This window comes from Chiloscyllium plagiosum, chromosome 14 (genome assembly GCF_004010195.1).
Source record: "Chiloscyllium plagiosum isolate BGI_BamShark_2017 chromosome 14, ASM401019v2, whole genome shotgun sequence".
Taxonomy (NCBI): Eukaryota; Metazoa; Chordata; class Chondrichthyes; order Orectolobiformes; family Hemiscylliidae; genus Chiloscyllium; species Chiloscyllium plagiosum.
The window spans coordinates 43,365,696-43,382,346 of NC_057723.1; the positions used below are offsets into that span (position 1 = coordinate 43,365,696).

At 38.7% G+C, this 16,651-nt stretch overlaps 1 protein-coding gene across 5 annotated transcripts in view; it reads left to right on the forward strand.

Annotated features, from left to right (window-relative positions):
- The window catches only part of LOC122556682 (glutamate receptor ionotropic, delta-2-like), a 538,289-nt gene that overhangs the window by 84,566 nt on the left and 437,072 nt on the right, over positions 1–16,651 (forward strand). For all 5 annotated transcript variants that reach the window (XM_043703714.1, XM_043703716.1, XM_043703715.1 and 2 more), the window contains exon 2: positions 7,981–8,136. In XM_043703714.1, coding sequence (XP_043559649.1) covers positions 7,981–8,136 — 156 coding nt within the window. The remainder of the gene's footprint in view (positions 1–7,980; positions 8,137–16,651) is intronic.

Consider the following 16,651-nt stretch of genomic DNA (forward strand, 5'->3'; position numbering starts at 1 on the left):
CCGTTTCAAGACATCCAGCACTTCCTCCTCTGTAATCTGGACATTTTGCAAGATGTCACCATCTATTTCCCTACAGTCTATATCTTCCATATCCTTTTCCACAGTAAATACTGATGCAAAATACTCATTTAGTATCTCCCTCATTTTCTGTGGCTCCACACAAAAGCCGCCTTGCTGATCTTTGAGGGGCCCTATTTTCTCCCTACTTACCCTTTTGTCCTTAATGTATTTGTAAAAACCCTTTGGATTCTCCTTAATTCTATTTACCAAAGCTATCTCATGTCCTCTTTTTGCCCTCCTAATCTTCCTCTTAAGTATACTCCTACTTCCTTTATAGATTAGATTAGATTAGATAACCTACAGTGTGGAAACAGGCCCTTCGGCCCAACAAATTCACCCCGACACTCCGAAGAGTAACCCACCCATATCTATTTCCCTTTGACTAACGCACCTAACACTATGGGCAATTTAGCATAGCCAATCTACCTGACCTGCACATGTTTTGGAGTGTGTGAGGAAACCAGAGTGCCCGGAGGAAACCCATGCAGACACGGGGAGAGTGTGCAAACTCCATAAAGACGTCGGAGTTTGCACATTTGCCCTGTGTCTGCGTGGGTTTCCTCCGGATGCTCCAGTTTCCTCCCACACTCCAAAACATGTGCAGGTCAGGTAGATTGGCCATGCTAAATTGCCCATAGTGTTAGCTGCATTAGTCAGAGGGAAATGAAGGATTCACTCGATCTATCTTGTCTATACCTTACATATGTTTCCTTCTTTTTCTTAACCAAACCCTCAATTTCTTTCGTCATCCAGCATTCCCTATACCTACCAACCTTTCCTTTCACCCTAACAGGAATATACATTTTCTGGATTCTTGTTATCTCATTTCTGAAGGCTTCCCATTTTCCAGCTGTCCCTTTACCTGCGAATATCTGCCCCCAATTAGCTTTCGAAAGTTCTTGCATAATACCGTCAAAATTGGCCTTTCTTCAATTTGGAACTTCAACTTTTAGATCTGGTCTATTCTTTTCCATCACTATTTTAAATCTAATAGAATCATGGTCGCTGGCCCCAAAGTGCTTCCCCACTGACACCTCAGTCACCTGCCCTGCCTTATTTCCCAATAGTTGTCACTTAGTCTCTCAGAAATGCATGGTATATTCTAGATTATTAAGAATGCGTCTGATTTTATTTGCATAGCTGAAAATATCACAGTCATGGCTAAGACAAAGGCCGAGCATGACTATAACCTTCATCTTGTGATGAGAGCAACATGATGCTATTGATTGATATTTCCCACTGCAAATGCCAAATCAACATTAACCAGATAAAACAGTTTGGGGCTATGCACTGCACTCATAGAGTCAGCAGGATGAAGCATGATAAACAAATGTTGACCTCGTAGGATAAAAAGGATCCTTGGTGTGTTGCCTTAGAGTTTTTAACTTCCTCACACCAGATATTCCCAATACCTCCTCGAGAGAGTTGCTCCTTTAAGGTCATTCCCTGTATGTGATAAGATGACCACAAATATGTCTTCCATTCTCTCTATTAGGTTTTCCTTACCCACTGCTATACTACAACCCACAAAGACACAATTCTTAAAGATGATGCAGCACAAAAAAAAATCTAGGTGGATATATTTTACAAGACAAACAAAAACTATACCTTTTATTTCAAAATTCCTGTCATTTGCACAAGCCATCTATTCCAATATAAAACATTAGTTCTGGTAATTGAATCATACAGTTTCAAAACTACTTATTTCAAGAAACATTCTGTTGAAACAGATCATAAGGCACTCAATGATCTTTTGTCAACTATTAATGCGTGCAAACCTTCGATTGCGGTGTTTCCTTGTCAAGCTCCAAAAGGATAACTCTGAAGTGAAATATAGGCCAGGTATGAGAATGATTTCATCTCTTACATGCTGAGCTGATTAACCAACCTAAACAAAGACTGAGATATCCATCTTGATATACATATTCAAGCCCTTGACTATGAAGTTGAAATCATTCGCTTATCTGTTAAAAGTTTGGCCAGGACCAGTGTGAACGTTTGCAATTGACGAAATGTGAACAGTGAGAGTTGAAGAAAAGTTATTATCCAGGAATGGGCTAACAGTATTAAAGAAGGAGCTGAGGAGATGAGATTGTTTTGGTTATGCAGAGAAGAACTTGGTACTATATATCATAGCAAGCCATTTTCAAGGACAAATAAATCCTAATATCAAAAGCATTACCGAAGACATCATGTTCATGCTGCACCAGGTCACATAAATATTGAATGTGCAAGAGAGTAAGCACAGAAATCCATAGACTGGCCAGAGATAAATCAGAATCGTCAATGACTTGTGGCTGCATGTGAGACAATGGCAATTGTATCAACCCTAGCAGCAGAGAGTGCCTCCACATCCAAACAGCATTCCATTCACTCCTAGGATGAAAATAACAACAGACCTAGTTACAGTGCACAATGAAAATTGAATTAGTTTTCTAAGTTTTGCATCATTTAATGACATAGCAACACAATAAATGTGACCAGTTCTGACATAATTAACAGAACTTGCTGGAAAATGTCAGCAGGTCTGGCAGAATCTGTGGAAAGAAATCAAAACTAACATTTCGGGTACAGTGACCCTTCTTTAAGACTTTTGTTAGTGATTAGTGATTAATGCTACTTACAGTTTACATGGTATTTCAGATGAGATAATGGCTGACAATAGACCCAAGTACTCTGACAAACTGTTTCAAGATGCGTACACTTGGGGAATGAGCAATTTCACATTGTTACACCACTATCAATGTTCGAAAAAATTGTCCGAATATGAGATCTGTACTGTTGAATCTGTGCTCATTATGTATTGAGCAACAAAGCAAGATTTTAAGATTACATTGTGCATTGCTGTAGAGCACCAATTGAAAAGGATTACCATCCTCAGCACAACTTGGAAGGCAAATGTAATGACCTTGCCCAGCAAAAAATAACCCTCTGAGACATGGGGTATTCTTCTCCAAAGACAGAGCAGAACGAAAGAGATATGTGAAAAGCAAGCATGTGAAACAAAGAACAAAGGAACAGGCCCTTTGGCCCATTGAGACTGTGCTGACACATGATGCCTTTATAAACTAAAAGCCTTTCATCCCTACATGTTCTTATCCCTCTTTGCCCTGCCTATTCATATATCTGTCAAGGTGCATCTTAAATTATGCTTTGTATCCACCTTCGTCACCTCCTTTGGCAGTCCATTCCAGGCACTTACTACTCTCTGTCTAAAAAAAAACTCCCTCTCACATCTCATTTAAACTTACCCCCTTACAGGTTTCTTAGTAATTGACATTTTTATCCTGGAAAGAAAAGACTCTGACCATCCGTTCTATTCATGCCTGTCATAATTTTGAGAACTTCTAACGGATCGACCCCTTCCTCTGATGTTCAAGTGGCAACAAACCAAGGTTGTCTAATCTCTCCTCATAACTATTACTTTCCAAACCAGGCAGTGCCCTGGTAAACCATCTCTGTACCCTCTCCAAAGCCTCCTTGTACATCTGGTCATGTGCCAACCAGAATTTACATTATATTCAAAAGGTGACTTAACTAAAGCGCTGTACAGCTGTCAATTTTTATACTTCTTGCCACAACTGATAAAGACAAGCATGTTATATGCCTTCTTGACTACCTTCTTTACTCTTTTAGGGAACTGTGGACCTCTACATCTTGAGTCCTCAGTATGTTGATATAACTAAGGGTTCTGCCATTTCCTGTATACTTCCCTCCTGCATTAGGCCTTCCAAATTACATCTACTCATATAGTCTGGATTAAACTCCATTTGGCATCTTTCTGTCCAGGTTTTTAGCCTATCTATATCCTGTTGTATCCTCTAGCAATCCTCTTCACAATCCACAGTCTCTGTGTCATCTGCAAATTTACTAATCAGGCTACCTTCGTTCTCCTCCAAGTCATTTAGATATGTTACAAACAACAGGGGTCCCAGCACTGATCCCTGCAGAACACCACTGGGTCATAGATCACTGAACACTCTTCCACTATCACACTAAATTTTCTATAACCCAGCCAGTTTTTCTTTCAACTGCAGGTCCCATATAATTTCACTTTTTGAATCTGCCTGCCATGAAGGACATTGACTAAGGCATTGCCAAAGTCCATATTGACAACATCTACCACCTTACCCTCATCAATCATCTTTGTTACTTTGTCAACAAACTCGACCAAGTTTGTGAGACAACCAGCCTTCCCTGCATAGAGCTTTGATGCTTATCAGTAAAAGGTCCACATTTTCCAAATGCTAGTAAATACTATCCTGCAGAAACTTCTCTAATAATTTCCCGACCACTGATGTAAGGCTCACCAGCCTGTAATTTCCCAGAGTATCCCTGTTGCCTCTCATAAACAAAAGAACAACACTGGCTATTCTCCAGTACTCTGGGACCTCTAAAGAGGATCCAAAGATTTCGTAAAACACCCTAGCAATTTGCTCAACTGCCTCCCTCAGCATTGTGGAAGAGATCACATCAGGTCCTGGGGACTAGTCTATCAACACATCCCTCCCAAGACTCAATGTCCATCATGTCCTTTTCCTTTGTTAATACCGATGCACAGTATTTGTTAAAGACCTCACCCACTTCCACCAGTTCCATCCATAAATTCCTTCCTTTGTTCCTGAGCGGACCTATCCTTTCCCTATCTATCCTCTTGCTCCTTATTTATGTCTAAAATGCCTTAGGTTTTCCTTAATCTGGTCTACCATTTCATGGTGCCTTTTAGGCTTCCTAATTTCTTGTTTGATTCTTTCCTGCTATCTTTGTATTCTTCAAAGGCTTTGTCTTTTGTTTTCTAAACTTTATGTATGGCTTCTTCTTTCTTACTAAGGTCTCAAGTTCTCTTGTCATCCAAGGTTCTTGAATCTTGCCATTCTTACCCTTCATTTTCAGAGGAACATGCTGGTCCTGAACTCAAATCAACTGGTCTTTAAAAGATTTCCACCTGATAGATTTAACCGCAAACAGCCTCTCCCAATCTATATTCCCCAGTTATTGCCTAATATCATTGCTGCTAGCCTTCCCCCAATTTAATACTTTCACCTGAAGACTAGCTTATTCTTATCCATAAGTAACTTAAAATTTACAGAATTATGGTCACTGTTCTCAAAAGACTTCCCACTGAAATGTCAGTCACCTGACTGGGCTCATTCCCCGATAACAGGTCTAATGTGGCCCCTCCATAGTAGGAATATTCACATATTATGTCATAAAACCATCTTGGACACACCTAACAAACTCCACCCCACATCCAAGCCCCTGGCACTAAGCAAGTCCCAGTCAAAATCACCCAATACAACAAACCTATTGGTTTTACGATTTTCCATAATCTGTCCACATATATGTTCCTCTATCACAGGTTGGCTTTTGGAAGGCCTGTAGTACAATCCCATCAAAGTGATTGCATCTTTGCTTTCCCTGAGCTCAATCTATATGGCCTCGCTGGATGAGCCCTCGGAAGTGTCCTCCTTCAATACAGCTGTGATATTTTCCTTTAGCAGTTACGCAACTGCCCTACCTCTTTTGCATCCCTCTCTATCTCATTTGAAACATCTGAACCCTGGAACGTTTAAGCTATCAGCCTTGTTCCTCTCTTCACCAAAACTCTGTATTAGCTACAACATAGCTGTATGTATTAGTTATATGTATTAATCCAAGCTCTTGCGTTCATCTGCTTTACCTATCATATTCCTTGCATTAAAACAAATACACCTCAAACTGCCAATTCTGCTGTGTTCAGTAACCTCCTCCAAACCATTCTTCCCCATAGCCTTACAGGCCTTAATCTCTAATTCCTCCTCGGACATTTTATATGCTGACTGAACAAAATCCAACTGAACTGCAAAGTGGATAATAAGTGTGAATTAGAAATCCAGATTTACATACTGAGATACCAGCAAAGATTTCTAGAATGTACAAACAGCCAGTGTCACACAAAGTCCTCACTGACCATGTAAAGTAATACGTTGCAAAGGAATAGAAAATACGCCAATATCAATAGTGCATGAACTGTGAGGAAATTTACTGTGAAGGTGGTAGGTGTGGTGATGTTGAGTCCCAACAATTCGCAGCCAAAAAAAAAGTTGTCATACAAGTGCAATCAAGAAAAAAAGTGTAATCCTTCAGAAAGGTGTATGATCACGAGATCAAGGTGTCAAAGTTCCAAAGTGTAATATAACAATTTGAAATATTAATCATATAAACTTTGTTTTACCTGTTTGTATACTTAGTAAATTGCTAACACATACCTGTGCATATCTGTTTATGTTCAGGTATTATCTTTAGAAAAATGTTGTATATCTCATGGTTAATTTGATAGCATGCCTTTAGGAGACAAACTAACAAGATCCTCACGTATATGGCTAAAAGAACATTGGTCTTTCACACTCCACCTTACTTGGGATCACATAATACGTTACTGAAAACATACTCCACTGATGCAATCTAATAACCTGATGTTAACACAGACACTTAAGTGCATGAATATAATGTTTGTACATAATAGTTAGCTATAATAGACATGTGTTGGATTCTTTTATATCACAAAATGTTGCTGGAAATAATCCAAGCAGTGCCATAACAGGTCAAAACACCCAATTTGAGGCAAATTCAACTCATTGTTGACTGCAAAAAGCAAATTCAAATTTGATTCTCGTGCCAATAATGTGGAAAGCCTTAAACTTTTGCATATTTCTGATAAACTTATTATGCTTTATGTTGAATGTCTTGGTCAAAGCTTTGACTACTTTTTTTTAGGTTATGGCCCAACAGGTTTATTTGGAAGTACTAGCTTTTGAAGCGCTGCTCCTTCATCAGATGGTTGTGCAGAATAAGACCATAAGACACAGAATTTATAGCCACAGTACAGTGTCATAGAGATGTAATGATACATTAAACAATTTTAATCTTTAATCTTTTAGAATGGGATGTGCTGGTTTCTGTTCTTTGATATGTAAATCCCAGAACTTCTTTTAAATTACATTTTCATCTATCTCCGGCTTTTCTGACAATTGGTGCCATCTCAACTCAGACAATACATTAAGGCGTGAGTACTGTCTATGTCCCAATATTGAGTCAAGCTCTCTGTCATACGCACATACATGCACACACACCCCACACTCACATCACGCATGCACCCTCTCACAGGCATACACCTCATCACACTCACACACACGTATACACACACTCTATCACATGCAGTCACACCCACATGCACGTACTCACATGCACATACTCACTCTGTCTCCTACAGTGCACACATATAAGTTTCTGGGGTGAATTTGTTTTTTGCAGAATTATATTTCAATTTGCTCTAAAACGTCATGAATCCATGTATGACTCTGTAAATACCACTTTACAAATAGAATCAGTTTGACTCTTATTAAAGTGGAGTGTGAGACCATTATTATTTTAGCCATACATATAAAAGAACAGAAATCAGCACATCCCATTCTAAAAGAGGAAAGACTGAATCTAAAATTGTTTAATATACAATTACATCTCCATGAAACTGTACTGTGGCTTTAAATTATGGTCTCATTCTCCACAACCACCTGATGAATGAGCAGTGCTTCGAAAGCCAGTGTTTCAAAATAAACCTGGTGCTGTGTGATTTTTAACTTTGTCCATCCCGGTCCAGCACTGGCACCTCCAAATCATACTTTGTTTAAGAAATACTTCATTTGAATTAATTAATATAACAGAAAAGTCAATGTGACTAATATGCAAATAGATTCTTGTGTAGGAATGCAAGACCGCCGCCATACTTAAAGATTATTGATTCAGCTGATTCTTTATATTTTTCAAATTCATGGCATTCATATAATATTCAGCTAATTAACAAATTTACAAATAATTTTGATTCATTGACTAAGTACACTCAAGTAAATGGGTTTGTATCAATATTTTTCCCTTCTTCAGGTGCAATTTTTGAGGAATCTGCAAGAAAGGATGACAAAATGTTTCGATTAGCTGTGGCTGAAATGAACATGAATGAAGAAATACTACAAAACGAAAAGATAACATTCTCTGTCAGATTTGTTGATTCCAACAATCCATTTCAAGCTGTTCAAGAGGGTGAGGCATCAGTTTTTCAGCTATTTCTCTCATTAACCTTTAGTGTGGGGAGATTGTTGCTGTTTTTGTCCATGTTTTAAAATTTCTTATCTTATGGCTTTCATTTTTGTTGATGGAACTCAATACTGTGAAAGGTTAATTGTCAGCTGGAAATTGATTTATTTTGAAGAAACCATTCTGGCATTATTTATTGATTTGCAGAGTGAAAATTGTCTAAAATTTCTACATTTGTGATTCAGTGCTGCCTCTTTTTAGATTGAAAAAAATTAGGTTGAAAATAAATAAAATGAGGTAAAGAATGAAATCATTTGTAGTAATCTGAAACAAATTGCCTTGTGTTTCAGACCTTAGTTAAAAGTAAACCTTGTTTTACACACTGCATGGTTTCTATTTTTCTTTATTTACTTTTGTTGTGAAAATTAGACATGATTATCTATACTTAATGGCCCTTGCTATACTAGCTGCAATTATGATTTGGAGATGCCAGTGTTGGACTGGGGTGTACAAAGTTAAAAATCACACAACACCAGGCTATAGTCCAGCAGGTTTAATTGGACGCAGACTAGCTTTCGGAGTGATGCTCCTTCTTTCATGTGTAAATCACAAAACCTTTTTTTTATAATGCAACTTATTTAAAAAAAGGTTTTGTGATTTATACATGAAAGAGGTGAAACTATCACTGTATTCTAACAGATGAAAGGCTTAACAGACAATCAATTTTTCAATGTAAAATTTCAGTTACATCATGCTGTAAATTTTTGCTATAAATTCTGTGTTAGGATTGAGCCCTCCACTATTACCTGATGAAGGAGTGTCGCTCCGAAAGCTAGTGTGCTTCCAATTAAACCTGTTGGACTATAACCTGGTGTTGTGTGACTTCTAGCTGCAATTTAATTCTGAACAAACTATTCACTAAGTTAACCACATCATCAGTCCCTATGCCTTTCTTCCACTTCCTATTCAGGAGTGTTCTTGCCTGCTTCCACTAACAATTGTTTGGCCATAACAAGAGAATCTCCTGCAGTGGCTGACCATCCCATTTTCCCATAGCTACTTCTTGAGTTTCCTCAGAATCTATCTTTTGTCTTTTCCTATTTTACACCTGCAGTTCCCCTTTACCAATATCACCTGAAGACATGACATGAGATTCCAATGACAATTCCACCTCTACTATATCTCTTGTCCCATGTACCAAATTTGTTGTTGGGATGTTTGACATCCAGTCCTTGCTGTGCATGAAGTTCCTCTAGTTGGAAAGGTGTAAATCTTTGTCTTTGGGCCCCATCTTGATCTTTTTCCTTACCACCAATTCTATTCCTGTCTCTGAACTGGCCTGTTTGAGACATAGAAAAACTTTTGGAAATACTCAGCAGATCTGACAGCATCCATGGAGAGATAAACAGATTCAATTTAAACCATAGAATCCCTACAGTGTGGAAACAGGCCCTTCCGCCCAACAAGTCCACATCAACTCTCTGAAGAATAACCCACCCAGACCCATTTATCCTTGACTAATGTACCTAACCTACACATCCCTGAACAATGATGGGCAATTTAGCATAGCCAATTCACCCAACCTGCACATCTTTGAATTGTGGCTGTAAAGCGGACCACCCAGAGGAAACCCATGCAGACGCAAGGAGAACGTGCAAACTTCACACAGACTTTTGCCCAAGGCTGGAATTGAACCTGGGTCCCTGCCACTGTAAGCAACAGTGCTAACCACTGAGTCACCATGCCACCTCAGGTCATGAAAGTTCACCTTCCCAATACATCTGTGGCAATGGAGTTTGCATACTGTCTACCGGATGGAAACTGTTGTGGCCATGTTGTGAACTGCAAAACTCCCAAAATGTATACAGATCAATACTTTTGATGAATTAACTTGTCAATGGCTCTGGAGTAGACTGTTTGGCATAAACAATAATCCACATAAGTCAAGGAGGGGCGGTGGTGAAATAGGTGACAGTTATAATGTACTTTAACAACATTATGCATTGGATAGATTCTGTAATTTGGTTTTGCTTTTAAGTGATACAATTTGATTATATATTTTATTTGATCACTTTAAAGAACTGCTTACTATCGTTGAAAAGAATAAATATAATTTCATATAAATTATTGTTTAGAAGTGGCTTCAAGTTAAGCTGTTCCTTGTATTCTTCATTTATTACTTTCTCTTAAAAACCTTTTTTTGTCAGTAAGAGGAAATTAAAAGTCTTTTTTCTTACCAAGCTTCATTATTACTAGTGAGCAGGATCTGATCAATTATAAGTGAATCTCCTCTGAAATTACGTAAATGGTAGAAAGATATCCATTGCTATGTCATTGTGCTGGTCCTATTTGTTACTCTAACTGTCTTTTATGCTGTTCCCTAAGCGCAGAAATGATTTAGTGCTAGATTATGAGCTGTTTTATGATGTGGACCTTTACCCCAATATAAACAAGAGACACTTCACTTTAAACATTTCCATATGACATTTAAGATTTTGGCATAAGCAATAAAGCCACATTGGTAGCCTACACAAGAAATCAGTTGAGTGTTTTTGCAATGTTTGGAAAATGTTTCAATATTTATTTTGCTTTATTGTCTACCTTTTGTATATGAAACAGAAGATACATTAAAAAGTCTCCTTAATTTCATTGCAATATTAATATTTGAATTGGTTTACTTTCTGCAACGTAACACAAACAAAATTTTGATGGTTTCCAAAAAACAATTTTACTTTGCAGAATGTCAGAAAATTAGCCAGATATGCTGTGTCTACAAATAAACAGGACAAATCCGTTCCATCAATTGTCAATCCATCAATCTGGTCTGGATCATCCGTAAAATGATGGAATGTGCCATTCAGTATTATCAGGTGACAGTTCCTCATCAAAAACTGAAAAAGAATGGATCAGGGTACGTTCTAGATGATATATAGTAAAATACAGTAGATATCCAAAGAGACTTGGTGGTTCAGATGTTTAGATCTTTAAATGTCATGAACAACTGCAGAAAATAATGCAGAAGGCTAATGGAATGCTGGCATTTACATCTAAAGGATTAAGTACAAGGATGCAAAAGTTATGCTGCAGCTGTCAAAAAATCTGGTGAGACCCCATTTGAAGAACTGAGAGTAGATCTGGGCTCCACACCTCAGAAGGAAGTACAGTGTAGGTTTACAAGAATGATACCTGGACTTCAGTGGTGAAGTTATGAAGACAGATTAGAGTAACAAATTAGGCCTCCTTTCTCTCGCATTTAGAAGATTAAAGGGTGATCTGATCAAAATCTTCAAGATGTTAACAGGAAAAGACAGAATAGATAACTTATTTACACCAGTTGGAAACTCTAGAAGAAGGGGACAACATCTGAGAATTAGAGCCAGGCCATACAGAAGAGATGTTAGAATGCACTTTATATAAAAAGGGTCGTAGATGTTTGGAACTGTCTTCCACAAATGGCAGTGTTTGCAGGATCAGTTGTTAATTTTAACTGTAAGATAGATTTTTTTCATTAAGCAAAGGTTTTAAGTGATATGGGCCAAATTCAGGTATATGGGGTTATATCTGACAAAGGAGCAGCACTCCGAAAGCTAGTGATTTTAAATGAACCTTTTGGACTTTAACCTCATGCGATGTGACTTCTGACCATGATCTTATTGAATAGTGAAACAGGCTAAAGGGGCTGAATGGCCTGCTTCTGTGCTCAGTTTGAATTCTGTTAATACGACTAGAGACTCCATCTCCACGAATCTAAAGAATTCTAGAGATGCATTGAAAGTGACTGCCCTTAATATCAAGTCTATATTTGACCAAGAGTAGCATCAAGGAACCCTCTTTAAATTGAAGTCATTCGGCGTCACAGAGTAAGCTTATCATGTAAAGATTCATAATGAGAACAAAACATGATTGTAGTTGTTGGATGTGAATCATCTCAGTCTCAGGACTTCTCCTCACAAATTTCTAAAGTAGTGTCCTAGGTGTTGTGGTTCTGTTCGCCGAGCTGGAAGTTTTTGTTGCAAACGTTTCGTCCCCTGGCTAGGCGACATCATCAGTGCTTGGGAGCCTCCTGCGAAGCGCTTCTTTGATGTTTCCTCCGGTGTTTATAGTGGTCTGTCCCTGCCGCTTCCGGTTGTCAGTTTCAGCTGTCCGCTGTAGTGGTTGGTATATTGGATCCAGGTCGATGTGTTTGTTGATGGAGTTTGTGGATGAATGCCATGCCTCTAGGAATTCCCTGGCTGTTCTCTGTCTGGCTTGCCCTATGATAGTAGTGTTGTCCCAGTCGAATTCATGTTGCTTGTTGTCTGCGTGTGTGGCTACTAAGGATAGCTGGTCGTGTTGTTTCGTGGCTAGTTGATGTTCATGTATGCAGATTGTTAGCTGTCTTCCTGTTTGTCCTATATAGTATTTTGTGCAGTCCTTGCATGGTATTTTGTACACTACATTAGTTTTGCTCATGTTGGGTATCGGGTCCTTCGTTCTGGCGAGTTGTTGTCTGAGCGTGGCTATTGATTTGTGTGCTGTTATGAGTCCTAGGGGTCGCAGTAGTCTGGCTGTCAGTTCTAGTCCTAGGTCCCTCCATCTGCAGCTGCTTTATCAATGAGTTTTCCTTTATCATAATGTGAGAAGTGAGGATTTTTAAAAAAGTAAATGTTCAGATCATTGCAGTTTTCAATCATTCATGATTCTTATATACTGAAGCAATCTGTATCTGCATACATTAATACCTGGACAACATTCAGGGTTGGGTTGAATCATTCCTGATGAAGGGCTTATGCCTGAAACGCCGATTTACCTGCTCCTCGGACGCTGTCTGGCCTGCTGTGCTTTTCCAGCACCACGCTCTCGACTCTGATCTCCAGCATCTGCAGTCCTCATTTTCTCCTCCTTGGATTGATAAGTGGCAATGTACCACGCAAGTGCCAGACAATGACAATCTCCATTATAGAGTTTAACCATCATCCCTTGACCTCAATAGCATTGCCATTTCTGAATTCTCTGGTAGCAACAATCTAAAGGTTACCATGAACCAGAAATTTAATGTGACCAGTTGCATAACTATTACAGCTATAGGAACAATCAGAGGCTGGGTATTCTGCAGAAAGAAATACAAGGCAGAAGTTGGGACTATAATGAAATACTCCCCATTTCTCTGAATGAGTGCACCTCCAATAATCCTCACAATGCTTGACAATATCCAAGACAAAATAGTCTGTGTGTTTGAAATGGTATTCACCACCTTTAACATTCACTGTCTCTCTATCATGAGTGCATCACAGCTGCAGTGTATACCATCTAAATGATGCGTTCACCAAAAATTCCTCACAGCATCTCCTAAAAGTAGAACTGTTTGTAGCCTAAAATCACAAGGGTAACATAGAGAATGGGGACACCGAATCTTCAACTTCTCCTCCAAATTGCACAGCTTCCTCACTTCAAAATGCATTAGTGTACATTCATTATTGTTCGGTCAAAATCATGGAATTCCCTCCCTGATTGTATTGAGTACTTACACTGCACAGAATGTAGTGGTTAGGTGGCTACCAATACAATTTAAATGGCAATTATACATGAGCAATAAATGATGGCCTCAATTGCAGTCACACCCAGATTCCATGAACAAGTTTGTTTTAAAAGTAATTTCACTGGATTAAATAAGTCTTTTTGGCAATCTATTGAAGTCTTTGTCAAATTAAAACATGTCTTCTTTATTTCATAATAGATTAGTTATTGTGGCTCAAATTTTATAATTAACCCCAAATGAGACACTTTGTTTCCAAGAGGGTTGTCAATTTTATCTATTGTCATTCCACAAGCTGTACACAAAACTAGACATTTCATGCAGATTAACCTACCGACAAATATAAATGAAAGGACTTGGAGGTGGGGAGGTAAGTAAACATTGTAATTCTTGTAATTCATTTGTTAGTTAATTATTTATGCAACTATTTTATGTTTAAAGGACACATTGACTGTCTGGCACTGTTTAGCAAATATATGGCGAAATCAATTGTTGCTGCAAAGATGCAACTGATGCTTCAGGAATATTCACATGCTTCAAGTGTATATGACATTTGAACTAAATTAAGGCAGGTTTGCTGCATATTGGTGATATTACTGAAATACAATATAGAAGCCAGCACAAATGATCTTTAGAGATATGTTCATAGTCCCTTTACAGAAAATAGGGAATGTGAATTCAGTTAAATATATCTGTATTAAAATCTCTGTATTGATAGTAGTCACCACAAAACTACCGAACAAATGTTACTTCTCCAAATATGTTTTTTTGTGGAAGGCAGTCTGCTGTCCTTACCCATATCTGGCTGGCCTATATGTTACTACAGCAATATTGGTGTGCCTTGCATTAAAAATGTGCAATACGCACTGACCTTGCCAGTGACATCCACAAACTGTGAATGAATAAACATTCTGAGAGTGGTGCAGCTTGTTTACAGTTCTTTAAATATTGATTAGGGTTTTTAAAGTAGTAAACTAACACTAAATAAACTTGTTTCTTTGCAAACATGTTCCAATTACCAACTTTATTCTGGTGCTATGCTGTATGTAGTGGAGGATCACAGAGATCTGTGCTGGGACCACAGTTATTTACAATATATATTTAATGACTTGGATGAGGGAAGTGAATGCAATGTAGACTAGGTTATCAACTTTGGTAGGAAGAATAGTGGCACTGAGAATGATTTAGATGGAGAAAGACTGCAGAAAGCTGCAGCAGAGAGAGATTTGGTTTTTCTCATTCATAATTTACAAAAACAATGGTACAGAAGGTCATAGGGAAGGCACATGGCAGGTTGGTTTTATTTCAAAGGTGATGCAGAGTAAAAGTAGGAATGTCTTGCTAAAATAAGGCTGGTCAGAGCACACCAATAACTGTGAACAGTTTAGATCCCCTTTTCAAAGGAAAGATGTCGTGGCATTGGACACAAAGAAGATGCATTAGGTTGACCCTGGCTATGGAAGAAATAGTTAGATTTTTAATAAGTAAGGAAGTCAAGCATTATGGGGAAAAGGAAGAATTGTCAGATCAGCCATGACCCTATTGAATGGCAGAGCTGGCTCGATAGAGCAAATAGACAGCTATTTAAACCTGTGATAATTCTGTGTTGGAAGAAATCCTTTGTATAATGGACACTCTGATAAAAGAATCTTTTATTTGAAATGTAGTTACTTACTATTATCCTTGCATTATCTTTGAACTAGAGGAACACCCTGTTTTATCTTCCTTATGCTTCTGGCTACTGCATCACGACAACTGGATGTAACTTTCTCTTGAGCTCTGGCTTGCATCTATGCCTTTCAATTTTTCAAGATCTGAATCATGTCTCCCTCCAGTACAATTTACTTTCTCAGTAGGCTTTGTTTAGAAAATCCCTAAAACCTGTGGAAATATTTATTTACAATTCCTGTTTCATGTCTCCATTCCATCTGAGTTGAAAGCAATGGAGTCATTGTATAAACTCCGTGAGATTTTGATGATGCAATCCTGCAAGTTAAAATAATAGCCCAGTATAGATTGCAATTCTTCGATTTTGACAACTTAAAGTTTGGTTTGTCTGGTTTCCCAGTTTACTGTGCATTAACTATGGGCTGAATCTATTTCTTCTTGGTTAAGTTTGAGGTGTGTCGAACAATTTTTGAGGGTTTATCGAAATGACGCCTGGCATTTTTTCTTGCTGTGTCTTACCAAGCCTAACTATTAAATGTCTCCCCTATCCCTAGGGTATCCTTTTCAAAAGTCCCTGCCACATCATGACATGTGCCATTCCTGCAATAACTCGGCACTCATCACAATTACCCTCATCATCCCTGGTGCAAGTGCCATCTTTAAAAGTCTGTAGCGCAACCAGACAAACATTGTCAGTCTGGAGCTGCACCCTGGTTAGTTCCTAGACATTCACCCCAGACATGTAAGACAAGTTGAAATTGATGTCCCATTTTGCAGGCAGAGACCGAGAGATCCTGTTGAATTGCGTGGTATTTGGGCCAACATCCAGTTGCCCCCAAGACCAGCAGGGGAGATCAAGACACCAGACCATGCCAGCCTAGTTCAAGGTTGCCACCCAGGTCAGTACAGTCACAGTCACCTGGAGTAATGACGGCAATGTAGGAAGAAGGTCAATGACCTCTCTGCTCTGCCAGTGTGAGTGCCACACTTTTCTCTCTGATACATCACACTCAGTCTGTCTCTGCTACTGTATCCACATTTCATCAAGGCTCATGTTCTAATACTCTAAATGTTGTCTGTAATGTTTTTCTCACACCCTGTCACCCACTGATTCCTCAGCAGCAGTAGCCTGCATGCCCTCTGAGCTGCCTACTCCTTTTCCTGGGAGCCCTCCCTAAGAGCTGTGCCTCCTGCTTTTATCTCCAGTAATACCTGCCCCACATTCCAGGAATGAAAACAGCTCACATTAGGGCTAAAAGAATCAAGACAGAAGGTGGCTTGCTTGGTATTCAATTCCTTTCCCCTTATGTAGAGAGTATCTGACTCTGACTGACTGTG